The 22,592-nt window shown below is 43.0% G+C and overlaps 1 protein-coding gene across 2 annotated transcripts; it reads left to right on the top strand.

Annotated features, from left to right (window-relative positions):
- Positions 1–5,288: 5,288 nt before the first annotated feature.
- Positions 5,289–22,019, top strand: LOC123061237 (serine/threonine-protein phosphatase 4 regulatory subunit 3B). 2 transcript variants are annotated; one of them, XM_044484236.1, is made up of 25 exons: positions 5,290–5,608; positions 8,053–8,133; positions 9,025–9,124; positions 9,215–9,299; positions 9,394–9,443; positions 9,510–9,575; positions 10,276–10,355; positions 10,894–10,953; positions 11,987–12,086; positions 12,163–12,240; positions 14,150–14,217; positions 14,288–14,356; positions 14,462–14,539; positions 14,628–14,723; positions 15,325–15,395; positions 17,573–17,650; positions 17,737–17,830; positions 18,326–18,424; positions 18,793–19,007; positions 19,092–19,206; positions 19,754–19,885; positions 19,955–20,062; positions 20,442–20,548; positions 20,646–20,753; positions 20,954–22,019. In XM_044484236.1, exons 1-25 carry the CDS (start codon positions 5,546–5,548, stop codon positions 21,411–21,413), a joined length of 2,661 nt encoding a protein of 886 aa, XP_044340171.1. In that variant the 5' UTR covers positions 5,290–5,545; the 3' UTR covers positions 21,414–22,019. The 2 variants fall into 2 exon arrangements, with proteins under 2 accessions (XP_044340172.1, XP_044340171.1); XM_044484237.1 differs by lacking the exon at positions 9,510–9,575 and having other exon boundaries at positions 5,289–5,608.
- The last annotated feature ends 573 nt before the right edge of the window (positions 22,020–22,592 follow it).

Here is a 22,592-nt window from a genome sequence, read left to right as displayed (position 1 = left end):
TTCCATTCTGGGCTTCAGGACATTCATTGGCGTAATGTCCAGTCTTCTGGCACTTATAGCAAGTGACTTGGCTTAGGTCTCTCTTGGCTGGTGTTGATGGGTTGGTACGGTTCTGGCCGTTGCTTCCTCCATTCCCATTACCATTCTTGGGGCCATTATGATTGTGCGAGCTACCTCCTCCACGGGTATGCTGGAAATGTCCTCCCGATTTCGGGGTAAAACGTGGCTTTTGCTGAGCTCCAGAATTGTACTTCCCTTGTCCATACTTCCTCTCGCGGTTCTTAATATGCTGCTGCTTCCCTTCAATTATGAGAGCTCTATCTACCAACTCCCGGTAGTTGTTGAAAGTTGCTACCATCAACTGCATGCTCAGCTCATCATTCAGTCCTTCCAGAAACTTCTCCTGCTTAGCTGCATCTGTAGCAACGTCATCTGGGGCATAACGTGCTAGCTTACTAAAGTCATCCACATACTGGCCAATAGTCCGTCCTCCTTGGCGCAAGTTGCAAAACTCACGCTTCTTCATGGCCATAGCTCCTGCTGAAACATGGGCAGAACGGAAAGCCTGCTGAAATTGGTCCCATGTCACCGTGGCTATAGGGCAGGTGACAGTGTAATTCTCCCACCATGATGCTGTTGGTCCATCCAACTGATGTGCGGCAAAGCGCACCTTCTCAGCATCAGTACATCCTATAGTGGTTAACTCCCTTCCAATCTTGCGGAGCCAATTATCTGCTACTATAGGCTCGGTGCTACTAGAGAACACCAGCGGATTCAGCCTAAGAAAACAGGTTAAGTGATCAACAGGTGGTGGCGGTGGTGGGTTGTTGTTGTTGTTCCTCTAATTCTGATTCTGGACTAGCAACTGCATCAACGTATTCTGCTGCTGGATCAACTGAGTGAGCTCCGGTGGAAATGCAAATCCATTGTCACGTCTCGGAGGCATCTGATGGTTTTAGAAAAGATGAGAATATAGGATAGAATGAGGTCTAGAGAGAAAACACTACCCATATGCACATGAGGCAAATGTAAACAAAATCACTTCATTCAATCAAACAAGGGCATACAACGGTCTATCTATCGTTACAAAAGTGCTCGGGCTATACTAGATACATGGGAGAATACTACTACTGATATGGTGGTCGACTAGAAAAACTGCTCCGATGAAGACTCCATGATATCTGCTCTAGCTTCATCAACATAGTCATCATCGCTACCGTCTGGGTCTGAGTCGGTGTCGTCGATGATGATGTAGTTCTCTGGACAAGTGCAATCATCTTCTCCTCTAGTTGCGGGAAATCCCATGAACACTTTTAGCTTCTTCTTCAGATCATCATTCTTCTCCACTAGTGTTGCTATTTCCTCCTCATATCCATCGCGTGTAGACTTGAGTTCTTCCTCCAGCTCCGTGATCTTGGTCATGGCCTTCTTCAGGTCTATCATGCCTGTGCACATCTGGTTCTCCTGGCGTCGAATGTGCTGGTTTAACTCCTGGATGAAAGCTGCAATTGATCTATCCTTCCTGGTGCTGGTCATCTCCCATTGCTCATCTCGGCGCCCACAAATCTGGTAGATAGTATCCTTGAGATCCTTGTGGTAAACTTCTCCAATGTGCCCCATAGTGATGTGGGCTGCCATGCTCTTTCCTAGACTCCAGGCTGGTGCATCAAAGGAAAACTCTATGGGCTCAGTGACAGGCATGAACGTCCTTCCTGAAACTTAAACTTGAATCATCCAGCGTTCCTCTTCAGGTAAAGTGGTGTTGTAGGTCCCGGTGAAGCTTGGTACTCCGATGTTCAGGTATCTAGTGACTTCCTTCAAGTGACGTTCAAAGGGTGTATCTTCATCCGGTTGCGTGAACTTGTTCCTTGCATCCGCCATCCTAAAAGAGTAGAAAAGATGAGGAGTCAGAAATGAGAAGAGTGAGTAGTGATCTAGGGCTTTTAGCTTAGTGGTCGTGCCCTACAGTCAGCGTGTGCTCGAATACCATCTTGTAGCGACCAGACCTCAAACAGTCCGATCTCTGTGCTTTAGTGTCATCCCTGGATCAGTAATGCTGACATGCACAGTACTTGAAGGATTTATAACAGGGTAGCAATCACACACTTATTATGTCGAATGTCTCAAAAGAGAACTTATTACAATAAATATGGCTTAAGGCCATCTAATAACGATAACAGCGGAAGGCTTGGAAGATAAGTGAGTCCATCAACTCCAACGGCATCACTGAGTATAGAACCACGGCCTAAAGGCACCTTACTCGTCGTCTAAAAAGTCTGCAACATGAATATTGCAGCCCAAAAACGGGCCAACACATGGAATATGCTGGCAATGTAACACATAGAGAGTAGTGAACAGAATAGGCTATACTACATGCATATATGGCTGGTGAAAAGCTCTATGGTTACAATTTTGCGTAAAGCCAGTTTTTCCCTACTGCAAAGGAATAAATTTTATTTAACTATCATGGTGGTTGTTAAACATTGAGAAGATAGACATCCTCTCAATCCTAATTAAACATCATCATTAAAACCCAACAAAATTAATTAAAGTAACATGATGAGATTCACATGATAATCCAAATACTAGATACTCAAAACGTTCATAACCGGGGACACGGGTAATCATGATTAGTTTATACACTCTGCAGAGGTTTGCGCACCTTTCCCCACAAGACTCGATCTCCTCCGTTGGGATTCTTGTACTACATGGTGTTTGAGAAACGGATGACCGAGACATAGTCTTTCAGAAGCGCTAGCACCTTACGATGCTAGTCTACCACTGTAAGAGTTCGCACGACTTAATCAACTATGCTAGAGCCCATAGTAGCTTGTGGCTGCACACGGAAGTTTCTAGCATGAATAATCTCATGATTCCTTTAAGCCTGGGTGGCGGTCCATAAAGAAAAACAGGCAATCGCTGGAATACCCAGGTGCCTCAATCCACCCAGATGTGTATTAAAGTTGCCATCTTAAATAAACCATTAATTAACAATCTCATATCTGTCATGGATACACTCACCCAATCCACGTCTACTAGCATAGCATGGCATAATAAGCAAACGTAGAGTAACTCCCAAGGGTTTGATAATAAAACAGGTAATATGTACTACCTCATCTACTTCCCAAAACCCACATTTTAATTAGATCCTAATCATGCAATTGTTTGAGGATCGATCTAATGCAATAAAAACTGGGTAGTAAAGAGGTATGATCGAAGTGTTACCTGCCTTGCTGATGATCCGCGATACCTAGAGATTCAAAGTAGCAAGCGGCGCACTCCGGATACTCTATCGCAAACAAACAAGCACACAATAAGTACTCATCTAATGCACGGGTAAAACTCAAATAAGAAATCTAACCAGAAAGTTCAACTTAAGAACTCCGGTTTCAAAAAAACTCAAATCAAACGAAGCAACGAAAGTCAGACGACGAAAGAAACAAGCTTCGTTTACTAATCTGGATCTAGGTCAAATTTTACAGATGCAAAAACTTGTTTGAGTTGGTTAAACGGAAAGAGGGTTTCGAGACGAAACTCCAGGCGCTTGAATCGCCTGATTTCGATAAACGAGCGAAAAGATAAACTAGAACAAAAATCGGATCAGAAATCGCGATAGAAAATAATCGCGGAAAAACTCAAGAAAAAGAAAAACTAACGAGCAGATTAACGAATGAACGCTCGTTATCCGAAACTAAGCGGTGAACGCGTTCGTTAAAACGAATGAACGAGCGAATGCTCGCTAAATAAAAGAACCGATAAACCGATCTAGAAAAAAAATAAAACCTAGGGTTTTCTAAAAAAACCGAATCGGTTTTTCTTAAAAAACCGGGGAGGCGGCGGGCGGCTACCTCGTCGGGGCTCCGGCGAAGTCCGGCGGCTCCGGCGGGGCTTCAGGCGTCGGCGGGCAGGCGCGTCAAGCGGCGGCTGCGACGGCGAGCGATTGCGTCGGCGGGGCTGGCGAGGTGGCGGGGTGGGGTGAGGCGAGGCTGGGTGGCGGCGGCTATAAAAGGAGGGGGGCGTCCTGGCTTAGGAGAGGGGCGCCTCGGGAGGCGTGCTCCTCCCGGACTCGGGCGACGGCGGCGATCGAGACTCCGGTCCCGATCCGGTGCGGGAGACGGCGACGGCTGGGCCGGCTCGGCTGGGCCTTCGGCCCAGTCGGGCACGCGGGAGTTTTTTTTATAAATAATCCCGTTGAACTAAGAAAATCCTAGAAAAATAAATAAAATCTAAAAATGCCAAAACAAATTTTCATCATCTAATTAAAAAATTTAGAACAGGGTGACCATTTTCTTAGCCCTAAAATGCAGTTTTGAAATCGTGCAATTTTTCCTAAATTCAAATAAAATAGCGAGAAAATCTGAAATAAAATCTTACTTGATTTTTTATTAAACCTTCAATATTTCTTTATTTTGGGAAAGTCATTTTATTTCCTCTCTCATATTTTTATTATAGAAATAATTAAAGATAAAATAAATAAAATCAAATGATCCTATTTTCAAAATCTGAGAGAACCCAAATATGAAAATAACGAAATCCCCAACTCTCTCCGTGGGTCCTTGAGTTGCATAGAATTTTTGAATCAGGCCAAAAGCAAATAAAATATGATATGCATTGATGATCTAGTGTATAACATTCCAAATTGAAAATTTGGGATGTTACACGTGTCTTGTGTTCGGACTCCCGCAAAGCTTCCATGTTTGGTTCCAATTTGCGGGAAAAACATGGTCCGGACCGTTCAGCGGACCGATACAAGCTTGTATTGGATGACTTCCGGAGTCGGGATCATGTGCAGACGTTTTGAGGGTTCGTTGGAGATGCCATAAAGTATCATGACTCAAATTCAAATATGAAATTGCTAGCTACACATACCATGTGGTATATACACTCCGCCACTTTGCCATCACTCAAGGAGGTGGGAGTGACCCTAGTAATTTCAAGTGAGCATTTAACGATTTAAGGCTGATTATAGTGAAGAGTATCATATACTAGTATCATGCATATGATATTAGTGTATGATATTACATCCATAATGTATAGTATCATATATTAGTATCATAGATGGTCTCATTTATTGCCATGTATGACACATAGTAGCATTAATATTTATAAAGATACGTTATCTACCTATGTTACTATAATCCCCTTTCTCTTCTCTAATTCTCTGTCACATAGAGTCACAAGTGTATGATACCGCTTATGTTATCCCATTATAGCTAGCCTAACTTACTCGAGGAGCATTTTTTTTAGAACACCAACACCCAATTCTTTGTCTATTGCGGGGGTCGGTAAGCAAACGAACACAAAATATTCGCGAAAACGAGAGGGGGCAAAAGGGGAAAGGCGACGCCTCAAGGCCGCGAGAAGCGAGGGCGAAGAAAGGCCTTGAGGCAGCTCGTCGATGGTGGTTAGGGTTTCGCAGCCTGCGTCCTCGACCCGCTGACGAAGCGACCCGGCGGCAAGAGGCTCCTTCGTCCCCCTAGGCGGCAGGGAGGCTCCCTCTATCTCTGTGGCGGCCCCGGAAGGCGACGGAGGGAACTGCGGCGCGATGGGGGAGCAGCGGGAGGCTTCGGCTTCGGCGGCGGCGGTAGCGCACAGCAGCAACATGCAGGTGAGGTCTCCGGACTTCTCGGTTGCCATACAGGGTCCTCGAAGCTTCTATCGCTGGTTAACTAGATGTGTAGATCCACTTAGCGGCTGGTTGTTAGCCTAACCTGGGTGCGCGTGGTTGCGTGTTGCGATTAACTCGCTGTTGCTTGAATACGTCATGCGGATGGATAGGGGAGGCAGGAAGTTCATTGAAGCAGCACGTGCCCTAGATCCAAGTTTAATGCTTTAGCATCGGGCAGTTTTGTGTTCTATCCAGGGCTGGGTCACTTTATCCCTAACGCGGAAGGGAAGTTACTCAGGTGATTACGATGACGAGGGAATGGAGGCATTGTATTTTGCTCGGTTCACAGTCTGCTATGTGTGCTGAACTAACTACATATGCTTAACTGTAGAGTTACTCTGCCTGACGTTCTTCCAGTGAAATTGGTGCTGCTAAGAGAGAAGTTTGGGCCTCGTGTAATTGTCCTAATCTGACTCCCCGGCAGAAAGAATTTGCATCTTTAAACAAAGAGGTTTATTCATTATCTACTGTTGGTATCTGAGACTGAAAACAATGCAACACACAGTCACTCCTTTCTGTTTGTATCCTAGACTAAAAACAAGGCCATACATAATCACTGGCCTAACCATCACCATAGATGCAAATTGCATGAAATTAGAAGGTTCTGGAGAAGTGCGTCTCCACTAGGTTCTGGGACGTTCATATTTGATTTATTACATGGCAAACATTTACGATGGTCTGAATATTTGTAAGTCAATTTTGAGGATCATCATTGTTTGCTTGAGGAATTATCTCAACTAAGCACTGGATGAAGCGTTGCCTTTGAAATCATTGTTGTCACTGGTTATGTGAGGGAGATTGGGTAGGTTGTAGTAGGGTATCTTATTTCCTACTTCCTAGAATGGAAGTATGCACAGTATAGGTAACTCTATACAACTTTAAGGGACATTTATCTTATTACCTCATACTATGCCTTTGCTGAATGATATGCATACTCTCATCAATGAACAAGGAATCTTGCAAGAGAAAAGCTGGTAATGTTGGAAAATTGACACCAAGGTCTACTTTACTTTTTATTTTTTCCCATATCTGAAGCTCAAATACCTGCAAAGTATACCAGCTATCCATGTGGTTCGTGAATAAGGTTGGCTTGGCTGAGGATATCCCTGACTATGTGGTTGGGAGTATCATCTTTATTGTGTTTGGTTGTAAATTGAGAGGTTGTTAGGGGTAGTCAATTTTATGTTTGGTTAGAAGTTAGAAGGGTGAGAGATGAATATCTTGTTGTGATGACCTCTTTGCTATGAGAGGGTAAGATTACCCTCAACTAGTTATACAAAATGTATCATGGAATAGGTCAACACCACCATCCAAAAAATGCATGGGATTTGTAACTCCATGGTTCAAACATATCTATGAGTACAACTCAATCTAACAAAAATACTGTCACAGCTACATCATACAAGGCATATGTCAGCAGATTAGAAGATGTATTCAATGGCAGGCATACGTTAGCAGATTCGAAGATGTATTCAATGGCCAGTTCAAAGATGGTCTTTGCTAATGTCACAGCCAGATGCAAATATGCTACTCGGAAGAATGTCATCTTCAGGTCAGCCTCGACCTGCTCCATGAACTAGGGGTCGCCGGAGGTGTGGAGGCAATTGCCCAGGCGTCCGCACACCACCGGACCTACTCTAGACGCAACTTGATGTGCACCACCGGACCTTGCTCGCCTGAGGCCGTAGACCTACCGCTGCCGTACACCGTCGGCCATGAAGCTCTTGCTAGGTTGCACTGGAGGTGGGCCTTACCAGGCAGGGAAAATGCGTCGTTGGCCTTGTCGTACCATCCACTGGTCAGTGTCGGCCTACAGGCACAGCACACGCCGCCAGCCCTGCCATTCCCCGCGCCGCAGCTTGCCATCTCCTAGCCGTCCTTGCTCACATGCGTAGAGCTCAGGAAGGGGAAAGAGAGGAGAAAGCAGATGCACCTTGACCGCGCCGCCGCCATTGCTCAAATGCGTCGCCGTCGATCCAAATCGTACCCGCTGCCGTTGCCTTGTCCGTGAGGAGAGAAAGGAAATTGTGGAGAGGGTGTTCTGTTTGCGAGGGGTGAGAACAGAAATGAAAACATTTTGTGGGGTCTGAGTCACCGCAGCGTGGGTGGTTGCGCCATCCACCAAAATTTCGCGGCTCGACTGATCCAGCTTTTGAAGGAATATTCCCAGGTATCTGGCTATCGCCGACCTTCTTCACCATCAAACCAAACGAGTGATATCTCCTCATGGATACTTTAAGCAAATGTGCTTTAACTCGTGGATACGGCAAAAAGCCTCCATCCCTCAAACAGTACATTTTACGGGCAGTATCTTTTCCGTTTCAATGTATATTATTGTCACATTATATAAAAAATATGGTATCAACATCTTGTAATTGTTCCAGCGTGTGAAAGTGTACCGTTTGAGGGATGGAGGCAAATGGGATGATCAGGGGACAGGGCACGTTGCTGTTGACTACATCGAGGTATGAGCCAGTATGTTGCTTTCAACTACCTTAAGGTATGGATCAAGTATGCATGAAAACTTTGTCTTATATATGGTTCTATTCAGTTAAATTGATACTTTGTTCACTATCTATTTTTTTTTGTTGCCGGGTAAATTTAGTTTGTCTGTTGTACTTTTGATTTTTCATCCAATATTTGCAAAGCCTAAGAATGTGACTGAGCAGCTTATTGTGGCTCCAATCCTTGCTTCCCGAAAGGATTAACCAAGAGCTGCTAGCACTCCTTCCTTGGTTTTACATGGTTTCCAATGTCATTTAAACTATATGAATAAACTCACACAGCTACCGGTGAGCCGTTTTGTCTAGCACAACAAATTGGGTCTATGTTATAGACTTATAGTTACCTGGTACTGTCTCTGTTTGGTTTTATAAGGCTCATATTTATTAAAAAAATTGATCAACAAAATATTACCAATATGCTACAAAAAGTATATTATTTGATTCATATTCAAAAGAAGTTCCAAGCGGTATAACTTTTGTGGCATAGAACTCATATTTTGTTGATCAAATTAATGGCCAGTCTTCCTTTGTGTATGGGACTTATAAACCTGAATGGGAGTATGCTGTTAACACATCTAGTGGCGGTGATTTATCGAACAGTAAGCCGTGGTCAATATAGTGTAGATGCATTGTCCTGCTGTATGGCACCATGTTGTTCTGTTAATATGCCATCAGGAAGCTTAGTCATGAGTATCCAGTTTGTAGGCTTCCAATTTGTAAGCTCAGTCATGCATTGTCCTGCTGTATGGCACCATGTTGTTCTGTTAATACGTCCATGTTGTTCTGTTAATATCCAGTTTGTAGGCTTCCATTTTTTTAATGTTAACTGGGTCAACTGCGGGTTGATTCCAGGGTTCAAAAGAACCTGGTTTGACTGTTTTGGATGAAGAAGACAACGAAACACTGCTTGTCCACAATATTACATCTGAAGATATCTACAGAAAGCAAGAAGGTGAACGATTGCACTCCTTATCTGTTTTGAGCTAACCATTTATATCGTTACATGACGTGCTATGCTTTTTTTTTTTAAATTTTATATTAGAAACAATCATCTCATGGAGGGATCCAGAAGCAGCAACAGAATTAGCATTGAGCTTTCAGGAGGCTGCAGGGTGCTCCTACATATGGTAGTTCAAGAAAAGGAACCCTAGTGTAACTATCACTTTTCTTTAATTATTCCTTATTGATGTCTTATTTTGTATTCCTGGTGAGTCTCTGCAGGGACAACATCTGTGATATTCAGAGAAACCTTCAGTTTAGTAACCTTGGCGGTGAGTTGCTTAAAGCTTGCTGTCGTTCATATCATTCCTACACTGTTTTACTTTAATGTCCTGCAGGTCTTGAAGTTGGTCCTCGTCCAGCTTCGGAACATCTAGAAGCCTCTAGAGTATTGCATTCACATGGTAGATCCATTTTGCTATATATGTGTTACACTGTAAATATTGCTCTTATTAAATATTTGGAGAACTTGCTCACATATGATTGGAAGCCCTAAAATTTATTTCATGTATCGCCGCGTTGTACTTGTACCTGTAACCATAGCATTTATGGTATTGTCAATGCAGTCAAAGGTGGAAATACACTTGACACACTATGTCCTTAAATACCCCGGGGTGCATGTGAGTATAGCATGTGCTCGAGACATCAAGGGCATAAATGAAAATTAACCCCCCTGTAAGAACTCGTCCGGATGCACACTTACCTGGCTAGCTCCTCTCAGATTGAAGGGTTTGGGTTCAAATTCCCTATCTGAAGAGACTGGGTCGGATTACAGGAAAGCCCCCATCCCAGTTTTCTTGTGTCAAAATTCCCAATATTTACAGTCATAGCTCTCCACTGTCAATTCCTGAAGTGTGATCACTGAGAATCCACTAAAGCTTGAGAGCTAGAGCCATCCTACTGTCTTATCGGTCCACATTCGCTGCGGACCTTTTGTTTCCCTGGTTTCTTCTCGATTTCTGTTCGCCACACTATTATACATTGAAAGTTCACCCTGTATCCTGACCGTTGCTGACGAACATGCTGTGGCAGACCTTGCTGTGTAGCTTTGCACCTGGTGTTCCCCAGATAGCAGTGTGTTTCTAACTCTGGATTTCCTTGCAGATGAGTCCTTTCGCTCTGTTAACGGTGAACTGAGGGAACTTCCACCTGTTGATTTGTCCAATCTTCCTTTGATTTTGAAGGTCAACTTTATTCTGTACTCTTCTCATATAAAACTATTGTTATCAGTTTCATCTATCATGTGCAAAGCAACATTTATTCCCCTTTTTCCGGGTTTTAATACTTCACATTCACTTTTCAACAGTTTATTGTGACAGTAGTAACTTGAGTGCTTATCTTGTATCGTGGGGGATAGTTCTTTGCCTGATCATGTTTTTAAAGTTCATATTTGATGAATATACATGTCTAGTCTTCAAATCTCGAAGCATTTGCTTGTTGTTCTGGCTTATTGAGTCATCCACTAATGCGGGGGCCAAAGATTTATTTCCTTATCTTCAGATCTAATTGTTGATGTTTGCCGTCAGTATTGTTGATATGTACCATAACTGAGAGCAGGACAGTTTGCCTGCTTATTGAAGACATTTTTGATAACACTAATGATACTACCGTCGTTATATTAATCTATCTAATGATTTACGGTTAGGCTCTTGTATGACCTGTACTTTCTGCTGCAAAAAAGGTCTATTATACTGTTACAATACCGCTGATGAAAATCTGCAGACTATATTGGAGGGTGGCATTACAGATCAAATGCGTGTGGCCGAGTTGATAACACAAGATGTAAGTATCTAGTCTTTGGGTGTGGCATGGTCCCATGTACCATATATTTTTGCTGTCATTAGCTAGTGTACCAATTTTCTTGGTAGAACAAACATTTCATTTAATCATTAACGCGAAACTCATCTTTGCTCCCTCAGAAGAATTGTGGGGTTGGGAAGCCCACCTGCTGTGAGAAAATCCTATAAAGGGATTAGTGATTAGTCTGCTCCCTTCTTGGGTTGATTAAAATGAAAATTGAAATCACCTCTTTTTGTGTTACATGACCTATTTGTTTAGGAGACCTCTTTGTGCTGTGCCCGGCATTTATTTTACATAGCAACTACACTGCTTTACCTGTTTAAAGAGCACTTTTGGCGCAATTGTAGCAGTTTTTTTTGGTATGCCCTCATTTGCTCCATTTGTTGTTAGGTGTCTACCAATGGAAGTGACCGTGTTTGAGATTTAAAATGAAATGATTTCACTTGAAGTTCTTTCAGAATAATTTGTATGATGATCTGTTCTGCAGATGATTCTTGCACAGTAGATCCCGAGAGACTTTCTGATTTATCGTCTAATCAATATTTTGATGTAGGAACTGGTGTTTTGGATCCGCTTTATTCCATTTATACACAGATGTTTGCTTGAGAGTCTTCTTTCTGATTTGTTTTCACAAGATAACTTTGTTGGACATCAGTTAGATAGAAAATGCAATGCTGATCTACTGGGTAATTTAAGATGTTACCTTCAGTTGCGCCATCATGGATTCATAATGCTCCATGATGGTGGAATGACTTTTTGCTACTTAGCTACCTTACATGTCTTAATAAGGATTGGTTAATAACTAATCCATGCTTCCTTATTGCTGACATTGATTGTTATCCGTCTACGTCAATAACATTAGCCTGAAATGTATCAGAATTCAGAACATAAAATGTAGAAGAAACATTATGAGATGCGTGAAAATGATAATTCATTCTCTCTTTCTTGGATATGATTATTCGCAGTCCAACATGAAGTCTTACACTAATCAAGTTACAAATTCTCATTGTTTCAGCGTGATTTTTTCCCCAAGCTGCTGGATATTTTTAGAATGTGTGAGGATTTAGAGAATTTAGATGATCTCCACATGATATTCAAATTAGTCAGGGGAATCAGTAAGTACATATCAGTATTGGAATGCGTTCGGTAGAATATTTTGGACTGTTATTTATTGTCATTTTCATTCTGCAGTATTGCTGAACAGCCCATCGATCTTTGATAAGATATTCTCTGATGAGTTTATTCTTGACATCATAGGCGCCCTTGAATGTATGATTTCTCCTCCAGTCCTTTGTTTCTTCCTGTTTCTCCCATAATGTTATGGCGCTGCTAGAAGGAGGGCGCGAGAGGGCCGGCCGGGGGCCTTTTTGCCCACGGCCGGGCAAGAGGGAAGGGATTTCCTTCTTAATTCTTGCTTGATTAGATTGATACATCTTCTCCCCTTATATAGAGAGGTTTACTTGACTCCCCAGCAAGGCTTACTTGACCCCTAAGCAAGCGACCCTTATCTCTAATTAACCCTAAGACTAACGGGCTATACCGCCAGCCCAGTCCCATTAGGCCCATTACGTACTCTAACACTACACCCCACCTGGACATGCAGCTTGTCCTCGAGCTGCAACCTAACCAACTTATAACCATGACTCGACGCAACACAAACCTAACACCTAAAAACAAGCCTTTTACATCTCGGCTTGTTTTATTACTCTCAACCTGAAATGGACTGGGACACTTTATTTTGGACCCCTGAACATAAAGTGGACACCATCCGCACGTCGGACGTGCACGTGTACAGCCACCTGGATCCCATGGACACCATCTGGACAAAAGGAGTGCATGTGTATGGCCACCTGGAAGTGGTCGCAAGAGCGACCAGCAGAGGCGCCCTCGCGGCGGCTGGCGGCGGAATGCAGTGGTGCTACGCGGTGCGCTCCTGTCAGTGACGCCATGCCTTCTCCCCGCCGGACGACTGTTGGTCTGCACCGCACAGAGAAGAGTGGAGGGCTTTCGATGGAGAATGGCGAGGAGGGGTGCGCCCCCAACCGCCGATGTCGCAGACTTTGAGGTCGCTGTCCGTGGGGAAAACCGCATGCCCGCCGCCCGCGGGGAAAACCGCATGCCCAAGATCCCCGACGCAGCGGACGAGATCGAGGTCCTTTGCGCAGCGAAGCGCAACTGGGAGGAGCGGCAGCTGCAGACCACACATCTCCCGCACACGCCGACGCGCTAGGAGGCCGCACGCAGCAGCCTGCAGCCTCACCGCCGCCGACACGTGGCGGGTAGCGATCCAAGCCGGAAGCGGTGACGGCGACGGCGGAAACTTGATCTGCTGGATGGGGACGCCTTGGGACGGCGGCGGCGCTGATGGGAACGAGGTCGTCGCAGTCCCGTCGTAGGGCATCCCATACTGGTACGAGATGACCGGCGCCGTGGTCACGTCCGAGGGTGGCGGCGGCGGCGGGGGTAGCTGCTGTTGGTGTGGCGGCGGAGGAGGTGGCTGCTGGGGATGCAGCTGGGGCGCATAGGGCTCGACGAGGAAGGCCCTGATGCCCGCCACGGCCTGCCGTAATTCCAGGATTGCAGCTGTCATCTGCTCCGGGGTGAGGACGAGGGCGGACGGCGCCGGGGCAGAGGGTGCAATCGCCCCCGAGGATTCCAGCACGCCCAATGTCGGCGCGCCTGCTGTGTGGGGCAGCAGCGCCGATGAAGACGCTGGTGGCGGCGGGTAGGTGTGCGGCGGCGGCGGGTGGGAAGAACTCGGTGGAGGGCTGGACATGATCGAATCCGGGAAAGCTGATACCAAATTGTTATGGCGCTGCTAGAAGGAGGGCGTGAGAGGGCCGGCCGGGGGCCTTTTTGCCCACGGCCGGGCAAGAGGGAAGGGATTTCCTTCTTAATTCTTGCTTGATTAGATTGATACATCTTCTCCCCTTATATAGAGAGGTTTACTTGACTCCCCAGCAAGGCTTACTTGACCCCTAAGCAAGCGACCCTTATCTCTAATTAACCCTAAGACTAACGGGCTATACCGCCAGCCCGGGCCCATTAGTCCCATTACGTACTCTTAACACATAACCTCTACATATCTTGAAATTATATACGATTGGTTTTGATTGATAGCCTGTGAGGCTGCTTCAATTTTTTCTACTAATTTTAGTGAATTTAATAATTTGTACAGATGATCCAGAGGTTGCTAAAGTGCAAAAGCATCGCATTTTTCTGAAGGATCATGTAGTTTTCAAAGAGGTGTGTTGATCTTTATACTCCTTACGATCTTGAATAATAAATATTTAGTAAAAGCTTTTTCTTTCTACAGGCCATACCTATTAAAAATATTTCTGTGGTTTCAAGGATACATCAAACGTACAGAATAGGGTATCTAAAGGTCAGTCACATTTCTCACTTGATTTGTTACATGATGGAATTTTGTGGAGACTTGATACTGCTTTGCTTTGCGCGTTTAAAATTGTGCTCATTTTGGCATCTGCAGGATGTTATATTACCCCGAATATTAGATGATGCCACTCTGGCTAGTCTTAACACGATGATACACACGAACAATGCTGCTGTTAGTATTTCAGCCTTGACCTAGTGTTGACGTGTCCTCATCAATTTCTTTATTCTTTGTCACATACAAGTGAATAATCTGTCTGTAGGTTATCTCCTTACTGAAGGATGATGCTTGCTTTATCCAAGACTTATTCTCTAGGATGAGATCACCAAATATTTCTATGGAATCGAAAAGAGAATTGGTGAGACATTCTTCTTATCTTTTGTTAGACGAGTTTATGGCTTGATCCCATTAAGTATCCTTTTCATTATCAAATCTGTTTATTGATAGAGATTATTATCAATTCCTTCACATTGTGTCATTGCTACAAAGGAATTTAGTTTGGGCACTGTAAAATGTAGCTGACTGATACGATTTTCTCCGTGAGTTAGAGGAATATCATATTTAGCGGTGCACGTGATTATGAAGGACCAAAATCTGTTGTTGTGAGCTTCGTTGATGCATTGGTGATTTTTCTCAACAGTGGGAGCTTAGTTGGCAGTTTGTTAAATTTGATAGTCATCTAGACTATTTCATTTTCTGCAGGATGTTGGAGTTTCTGTGTCCTGCGTAGTATTTAGAGAAATTCAGATAGATGCACTGTGATGTGTGGTTTAATATGTGGTCTGGGGCTCAGCTCAATGCCATTTTAAAGAACTACATCATTTGCGTTCTGTTCTGTTTTCAGGTTGAGATGATCCAGATGATAATTGCTTTTACATGCATATAGCTGTTGCAGTTACTGGAATGTGGAGAAGTTATTAATGCTCCGCGTCTGACAATGGTGTTTCTGGTGCTTGCAGGTCCTGTTCTTGCATGAGTTCTGCACTCTTAGTAAGAGTTTGCCGCTTGTACAACAACTACGACTGTTTCGGTATATACTTGTTTTCTTCTTTTTCGTCCTATGCCCTCTAGCTAGACCACACAAGCCATAATAACACAACACAAACTCCAGACGTGCCAAAATTTCAAATATGCAAACTGTGATGCATGGCTATTAACTAAAACTCTTGTTTCACTCTGTGGTTTGCTGTACGCAGCTCAAACCAGAGGATAGTTATGCCAATATCATACGTAGCCGAGTCCCTGGTTAAGTTCTTCGCAAGCTTCTGGTTTTCAATTCAATGAGCACACTGCACCTGCTCATTGCATGCCACTGTAAAAATTTCTGATGTACTGTATATGATCAGTACTACTGCACAGGAGGATATCTGGACTTGCACATCAGTAGGGGATTGGGAGGAAACTAAGAGGTTAGAGGATGAATGGAGGAGTGGATGGGATTAGACAGACTAATGTCACATTGCTTATGAATTCGGTCGTTTTTAACTGTACTCAAATGGGGAGGGCACTCTGTCCTTGTGCCGTAGTATTTGTCTTAACTTGCCTAGTTAAGATAAATGTTTATTGTGTTACTTATGCATATAGGCTGTACCTGTAAACATAGTGCATCATGCAACAGTACTGGATCTTTGACAACTGTGTGACTTTGCTTGAGTAAGATGTGCTTATAAACAAGACATCCGCCGCTGCTTTGATGTCTGAAGTTTTAACCCTCTTATCCTGTCTTTTGCAATAGAACATATGATACTGCCTTTAAAAAAAAGAACATATGATACTGGTATGCCTGAGGTGGTGGTGCCATTCTATGCACTCTTTGGCATCCCAATGCTTTACTTTGCTGCCTTTTAGCTTCAGATTTGCTAAACAATATCTTGTAATTTGGTACACTTAGGCGTCAGGGCACTCCCAGGTAGCAAAGCGTCGAGCTTGACTTAGACAGCAGAGGAAGGCGTCCGCCTTAGTCGCTAGGGCATCCAAGTCGTCTGCCCTTATGGGAGGGAGGGAAGGAGGGGAGGGAGGGAGGGAGGGAGGGAGGGAGGCTCCCTGCCTCTGTTTTCTCTCGTCTCCGCATCTGTTTCCTCCCAGATCTGCTTCGGTTGCTCTACTTGTTGGCTCTTCTCTTTTTTCTCTGGCGGCCGATTGACCCTTCTCCTAGTGTCGCTGCAGTAGCCAAGTGTGCCTGCTCTGATGGATCCTGTGGCTGGTAATGCTTAGGATCTATCGGAATGATCTTAGGAGAAGAGCTACATGCAATGATCCAGCTTGGAAGTATGGGTTCTGGCCAGATTTAGAGAGGAAAGATTTACTACTCTTATTAATGGTAGCTGTTAAATCTCCTAATTGGCTGCCATATTATATATGTATGTGTCTAAGGCGTCGCCTCGCCTTACGCTTTAAGTGCTTAAAAGGTGAGGTGCCCCCCACCCCCACCCAGCGCCTTATCTTGAATCGCCGCCTTAAAAACATTGCTTCCAATCCATTTTCACAGCTATTACGTCCTGGGCAAGAACTCTAGATGAGAGGGGGGTGAGGGTGGGCAGGGAGGAAGATTGCCTTGCTGCTGCTCAAAATAGAGTGGGAGGTAAAGAGCGTGCGAGCAGCTTACCTTGCTGCTGCTTAAGAGGGGGAGGCAAGGAAGCCGGTGAGCAGCTACTGAAGGAGCACTGAAGCTTACCTGGCTGCTGCGTGAGACGGTGAGGAAGTAGAAGCGCAGCACTACAGGTGCACGCCGCCGGCCTGCCACCATTGCCCCTACCATTGCCACCGCTGGATGAGCCGCCAGCTAGGTCGGGAGGGCTGGGACGGAATGGATTAACTGAGAGGTATCGGGCCTAGGGTTGGAAGATAGCTGGGCTGGGCTGTAACAGAGTTGATTCTGGGAGTATGCATCGTGCATCAGTACTAAACAGTTATTTTTGTTGTTTAAATGTCGGATACACATAGGATATATCGGAAGAGCACCCTTACCGGATACAGATTCGTTACTTGCCTAGCGTATCCGTGTTTTTGAGATGTTTTGTAATGTTCTCTGTGCATGCGCGGCCATTCTCTATAATAGAGTGCACAGACCTATCCATTCCTCTAATCAATTTTGAAGGATGAAGCTGCTGCTTTTTTCTCTTCTCAAAATGTTGCTTCCTGCAAACTTTTATTGAACTGTAGGACTTGCTGCTATAAATTTATTAGCTAACTATTTATTTTCTTCAGGGATCTTTCAGGTGAAGGTGTATTTGAAATTGTATCTGATGTGTTGCAGAGTCAAGACAGAAAAATTGTTTCGGCTGGGTACTTATGAAGCGCCGAATCACCCTCTCATTGTTGATGCAGCCTTTTCTCTTCTAAACTCTTTGCATTTCATTTGACAATTGCAGGACGGATATCGTTATTCTTTTTCTTAATCAGGACCCTAACCTATTGAGGTCATATATTGTCCAGCAAGAAGGAAATTCTCTTCTTGGACTTTTGGTAAGTTGCAGTTACTTTGAGGTCTGCAGTACTGTATGCAGTAATTAATATGCTCGGGGTGTTTATGACCTTATCAACAATGGTGAAAAGTTAAATAAGAAACTTATCATCTCAGCTCCCAGATTACCAAGCCGACAATTTTGCTACTTCTGATACCATCAGTTGAAACCAGTGATTTCAGGCTAAGGGGGTATTTCTTTGAAGTCCGAGGGTGTAGACTAAATGGTTTTGAATTCGAGGGTGAATTAATAGGTTTAGGCGATACTTAAAGGGTGTAAATTGATATTGTTTAAAGAATAGGCTTTAGATCAGGTATGCATGTCCAATATACCATTGTAAGTACGGATCTTGTTTTTGTTCCAGAAAATTCACCAAACATCTTTGTGATTTGATCATATTAGCATTTTTTTTATCATCGACAGTTTAACCACATCGCTATCTTTTCTAGAATATATGTTTTACTTCACACTTTAAAGGCTAATCACTAAATTTCAGGTTAAAGGAATGGTAACTGACTTTGGTGAGCAAATGCACTGCCAATTTCTGGAAATCCTCCGTATATTAATGGATTCTTTCACTATGTCTGGAGCACATGTAAGTTACTTTTTTGGCCAAAATAGGTTTAAGAAGTTGTATGCTATCTTTACCCCTCAAATTTCACTTAAAGATTCTCATCTGAAGTAGAAAAGTTTATCTACAGACAGCATATTTCTTGTACGATCATCACCACTTGCCAATGTTCTGAGGCAGTGACTTTCGTCTGAAGTGTCCCTCAAGTTTCTATGTTATCTGAAGTTGATGCTTTACATCTTTGTTGTTATGTTCAGTTCTTTTTAGATGTAGTTTGCTGTCATTCTTCTGCATCTGCTCGCCTTGATGTCGGCTCCAAGATATCCAAAATCTGTACCTGTTTTTAACTAGGCTCAGTTGGTGGTACTTACTCTTCTTTCCCCTTGGTGCAGAGAGACGTAATTATTGAGATTTTCTATGAAAGGCACCTTGACTATTTGGTTGATGTAATAGCATCCTCTTGTCCTTCGAGGAGTGCTACCCGAACATCACCTAACTCAGCTCTCGTTGGTGGAAACACTGAAGTGCATCGTATCAAGCCAGAAATTCTGTTAAATGTCTGCGAACTATTATGCTTCTGTGTAGTCCATCATCCCTATAGAATTAAGTAATGCCCCATCCAACTTTATTTCAACAACATACTGCTGCTGTTCACTTATCGCACACCTGCTAAATGAGTATAATCTTGTAGGTGCAACTTCCTTATGAACAATGCGATAGAGAAAATCCTTACCATGACTCGACGAAGCGAGAAGTTTTTGGTTGTTGCAGCTGTCAGGTTTATGCGCACTATTATATCCAGAAATGTGGGTAACGAAGTTTTTTCTCGATTTCCTTTTGTGTTACTTGGGTTGTTGACGGCAGCAACTATTGGTAAATTGGAAGTTCCCTTAAGTTTACAAACTTTTGATATATCTGTGGCATAGCGGGATCTTTTGATCTAGTAGTTCAACTACTTCTGTTTGGTTCCTTAAGCAATTTGTATTGCTGCTTGTTGCATCATACATCTGACTTGTCCAGCAAAGATTATAGTGACTGGGTGTGCTTCACCTTTTACTACTCCCTCCGTTCCGAATTACTTGTCTATACGGATGTATCTAGACTCATTTTAGTGCTAGATACCTCTGTATCTAGACAAATCTAAGACAAGTAATTCGGAACGGAGGGAGTACATATTATGTGTCATACTGTCATCACATGTTTGCAATCCACGGACATGAAATAATTGTTCTCAAGGTTTGCATTTTACCTTTATTATGTATAAAATGGGGCAGTGGGCTGTGTGTCAAACTGTACTATCTTGTGTAGTGAGTCAAGTATCTATTTTAATACCACTTGGTATTTTCTTTCTAGGATGAACATCTTATTCGCCATGTTGTCAAGTTTAACTTGTTGAAACCAATAATTGATGCCTTTGTGGAAAATGGGGATAGATATAACATGCTACAATCCGGAGTACTCGAACTGTTGGAACACATACGGAAGGTACATTTTTCAAAACTTCTCGGAATAACTATGAATTGTAGCTTACTCATTGGATTTCTTCTTGTGCAGGAAAATCTAAAACCTCTTGTTATTTATGTTACCGAGTCTTTCTCAGATCAACTTATGAAGTTTGAACACTTCGGGAGCATTCAGGCCTTCAAACTCAAGTATCAACAGGTTGACCATCTTCTTGTGCACCGCCGCATCTTGTTTTGACGATAGACTGGGTATCTCACCACTGTGTCATGGAAAAAGAAGATGACAAGTGTACAAACCCCTAAGAATTATGAACTAAAAATTTGAAGAAAACCGGCCAAGATTTAATTCGATATTTCCGTATGTTACTTTTTCCCATGTGTGTGGTTGTTAAGGATGCAAATCCAACAAATTGCTCGAACCAATATGGCAAATCCAGCAGGTTGAACAAACAAGCTCTACTATTAACTAAGTAAACCATGAAAACCATTCAAGTTGAGCTTGTAGATAATTTCTCCCCACTATGTTACTACTAGTATTTGTATTTGCATCAAGTCTCTTTTCATTTTGTTGTTGCAAGTACTTGGAGAGTGCCGATATGAAATTAAGTGCTAGTGTGCCTGACATGAGAAAGAAGGCAGAAGGAAGAGGTCTTGAGAAGGAAGAGGAAGATTATTTCAATGAGAGGTATTCTGTGTTTTGTTTTGTCATTGATTGCTTATTTTGTTTGCAATATAGCTTTGCAGAATGTGCCATTAATGATGGTGCAATTTTTTGCTCCTAGTGACGAGGAAGATTCAGTAAGGCGGACTAAACATGCACACAGTGAACATAATGAAGAAAGCAAGGATGATGTAGCCAATGGAAGCGAAACTGGTGACATATCCTCAAGGTATATTCTCTTCATACACAGTTTAACTGACTGTCGGTTACGCGACAAAAAAAACTTGCTGTCGGTTCCCATGGTGTTTTCTATTGTTGCATCAATTAGAAAATCTGGACTAATATTATCATGAAGATTTTGAATTTTTTCTCAGGCGATGTAATTTATTTTGTTGATGCTGTTTTGTCATTTTTTGCCCATCTTTGCAGGCCTAAATCTGGTGGGCTTGTGGACTATGCCGATGATGATGACGAGGATTTCAATCCGCCACCCAAGGAGCCTGATAGGCCTGTGGATGACGATGAGCTCTTAACTATATCCACAGTGAAGCGGAAATTAGTAAACACGGGGGATGGCAAACATGCAGATGGGGAGGTTCGCAAGAGACAAAAGATTGAAACAAGGATTACTTGTGCCAAGATTTCTGGTTTGACTAATCTGGCTAGCAAACACAAGGATTCACTTGCCTCAAGCTCGCCAAGTTGCGAGGCCAATGGTGTTTTGGGGGAGCATGCTACACATTCTGATGAGCATCAACATTCCACAGACACTGCAGAAACCTCACGGCAAGTTGGCGGTGATTGTATCAAAGCAATGGGCAGTTTGTCTAGTGAGAAGGCTGTAAATACCGCCAAAATAAACGATTCAGAGCCCTATTTAGTGAGATGACAAATTGACAGCTCTTCTCCACACTGGCTTGCCCCAGGATTCGACCGATCAATGCTTGCCAACAGGAAGGAACAACATGTTTTTGGCTCTGGAGAAGGCTGAATCTATTAATCTCAAATCCAGAAGCATGATTCGAGGTGATGTAAATCGCACTTCTCTGTAAATCTTGAATGAAATTGCAGCTACCATCACAGCCTGTAAAGTAATTCTTCCAGAAGGAAAGATATGAAACTGAGAATTGGCATGCCTTTCGGTTCAGCATTAATCGAGTCACCTCTCTCTCTATGTATCTCTTTCTCTCTCTATATAGAGAGAGCAGTGAATATATGAAACTGAGAATTGGCATGCACTTTCTCCCGTATTTCTTTCTAGGATCATTGGCTGAGATGTTGATGTTGTAAAACAAGTGGGCAAGAATAGTTTCAGTTGAGAGTGATATTATTCATATCTTACAGTTGTAATTTGTCGATTAGTAGTTTTGGCTGGATATACTTTGACTTGGCATGTACTTTCTCCCGTATTTCTTTCTAGGATCATTGGCTGAGATGTTGATGTTGTAAAACAAGTGGGCAAGAATAGTTTCAGTTGAGAGTGATATTATTCATATCTTACAGTTGCAATTTGTCGATTAGTAGTTTTGGCTGGATATACTTTGACTTGGATGAGTAATTAATTTATATGATAGAATAATTTATTCAAAAGGTTGAACAAGAGTTATTTTGAATGAATATATGGCCATGTCTTTCAGTCTGGGATTTGTACACAGTAGAAGATTATGATTATATTTTTGAATGAAATGTTTGTTGTTAACCTTCCAAATTTAAGCTTGTGTTCTGAACTTCTCTGGTTTATGCCTTTGTTGTGAACCTTACAAATTTACTAAACATCTTGCAAATTAGCCTGGTCATTGTGTGAAATGCTTGCTCATACCTTTGTGATAGTGGTTAGGGATTGGTGTAATCTCTAAACATCTTTTATTAAACAGAACGAACAAATACATACTCCCTTTGTTTATTCTACAGGCTAGTTCTTTTGGGCGGCTTAAAAAATAAGCTACCTCTCCTTAGCTTAAAAAATAAGCCGCTTTCAAAATTTATTGAGACTTCTATATTAGTTAAGAAGCCTCAATAAATGAGGGAGGCGGCTTAGAAAAAAGCTTAGGGAGGAGGCGGCTTATGT

Source organism: Triticum aestivum, chromosome 3A (assembly GCF_018294505.1).
Source record: "Triticum aestivum cultivar Chinese Spring chromosome 3A, IWGSC CS RefSeq v2.1, whole genome shotgun sequence".
Lineage (NCBI taxonomy): Eukaryota > Viridiplantae > Streptophyta > Magnoliopsida > Poales > Poaceae > Triticum > Triticum aestivum.
Note: the sequence above shows the minus strand (reverse complement) of the source record. Positions and strands in the feature narration are given on the sequence as shown.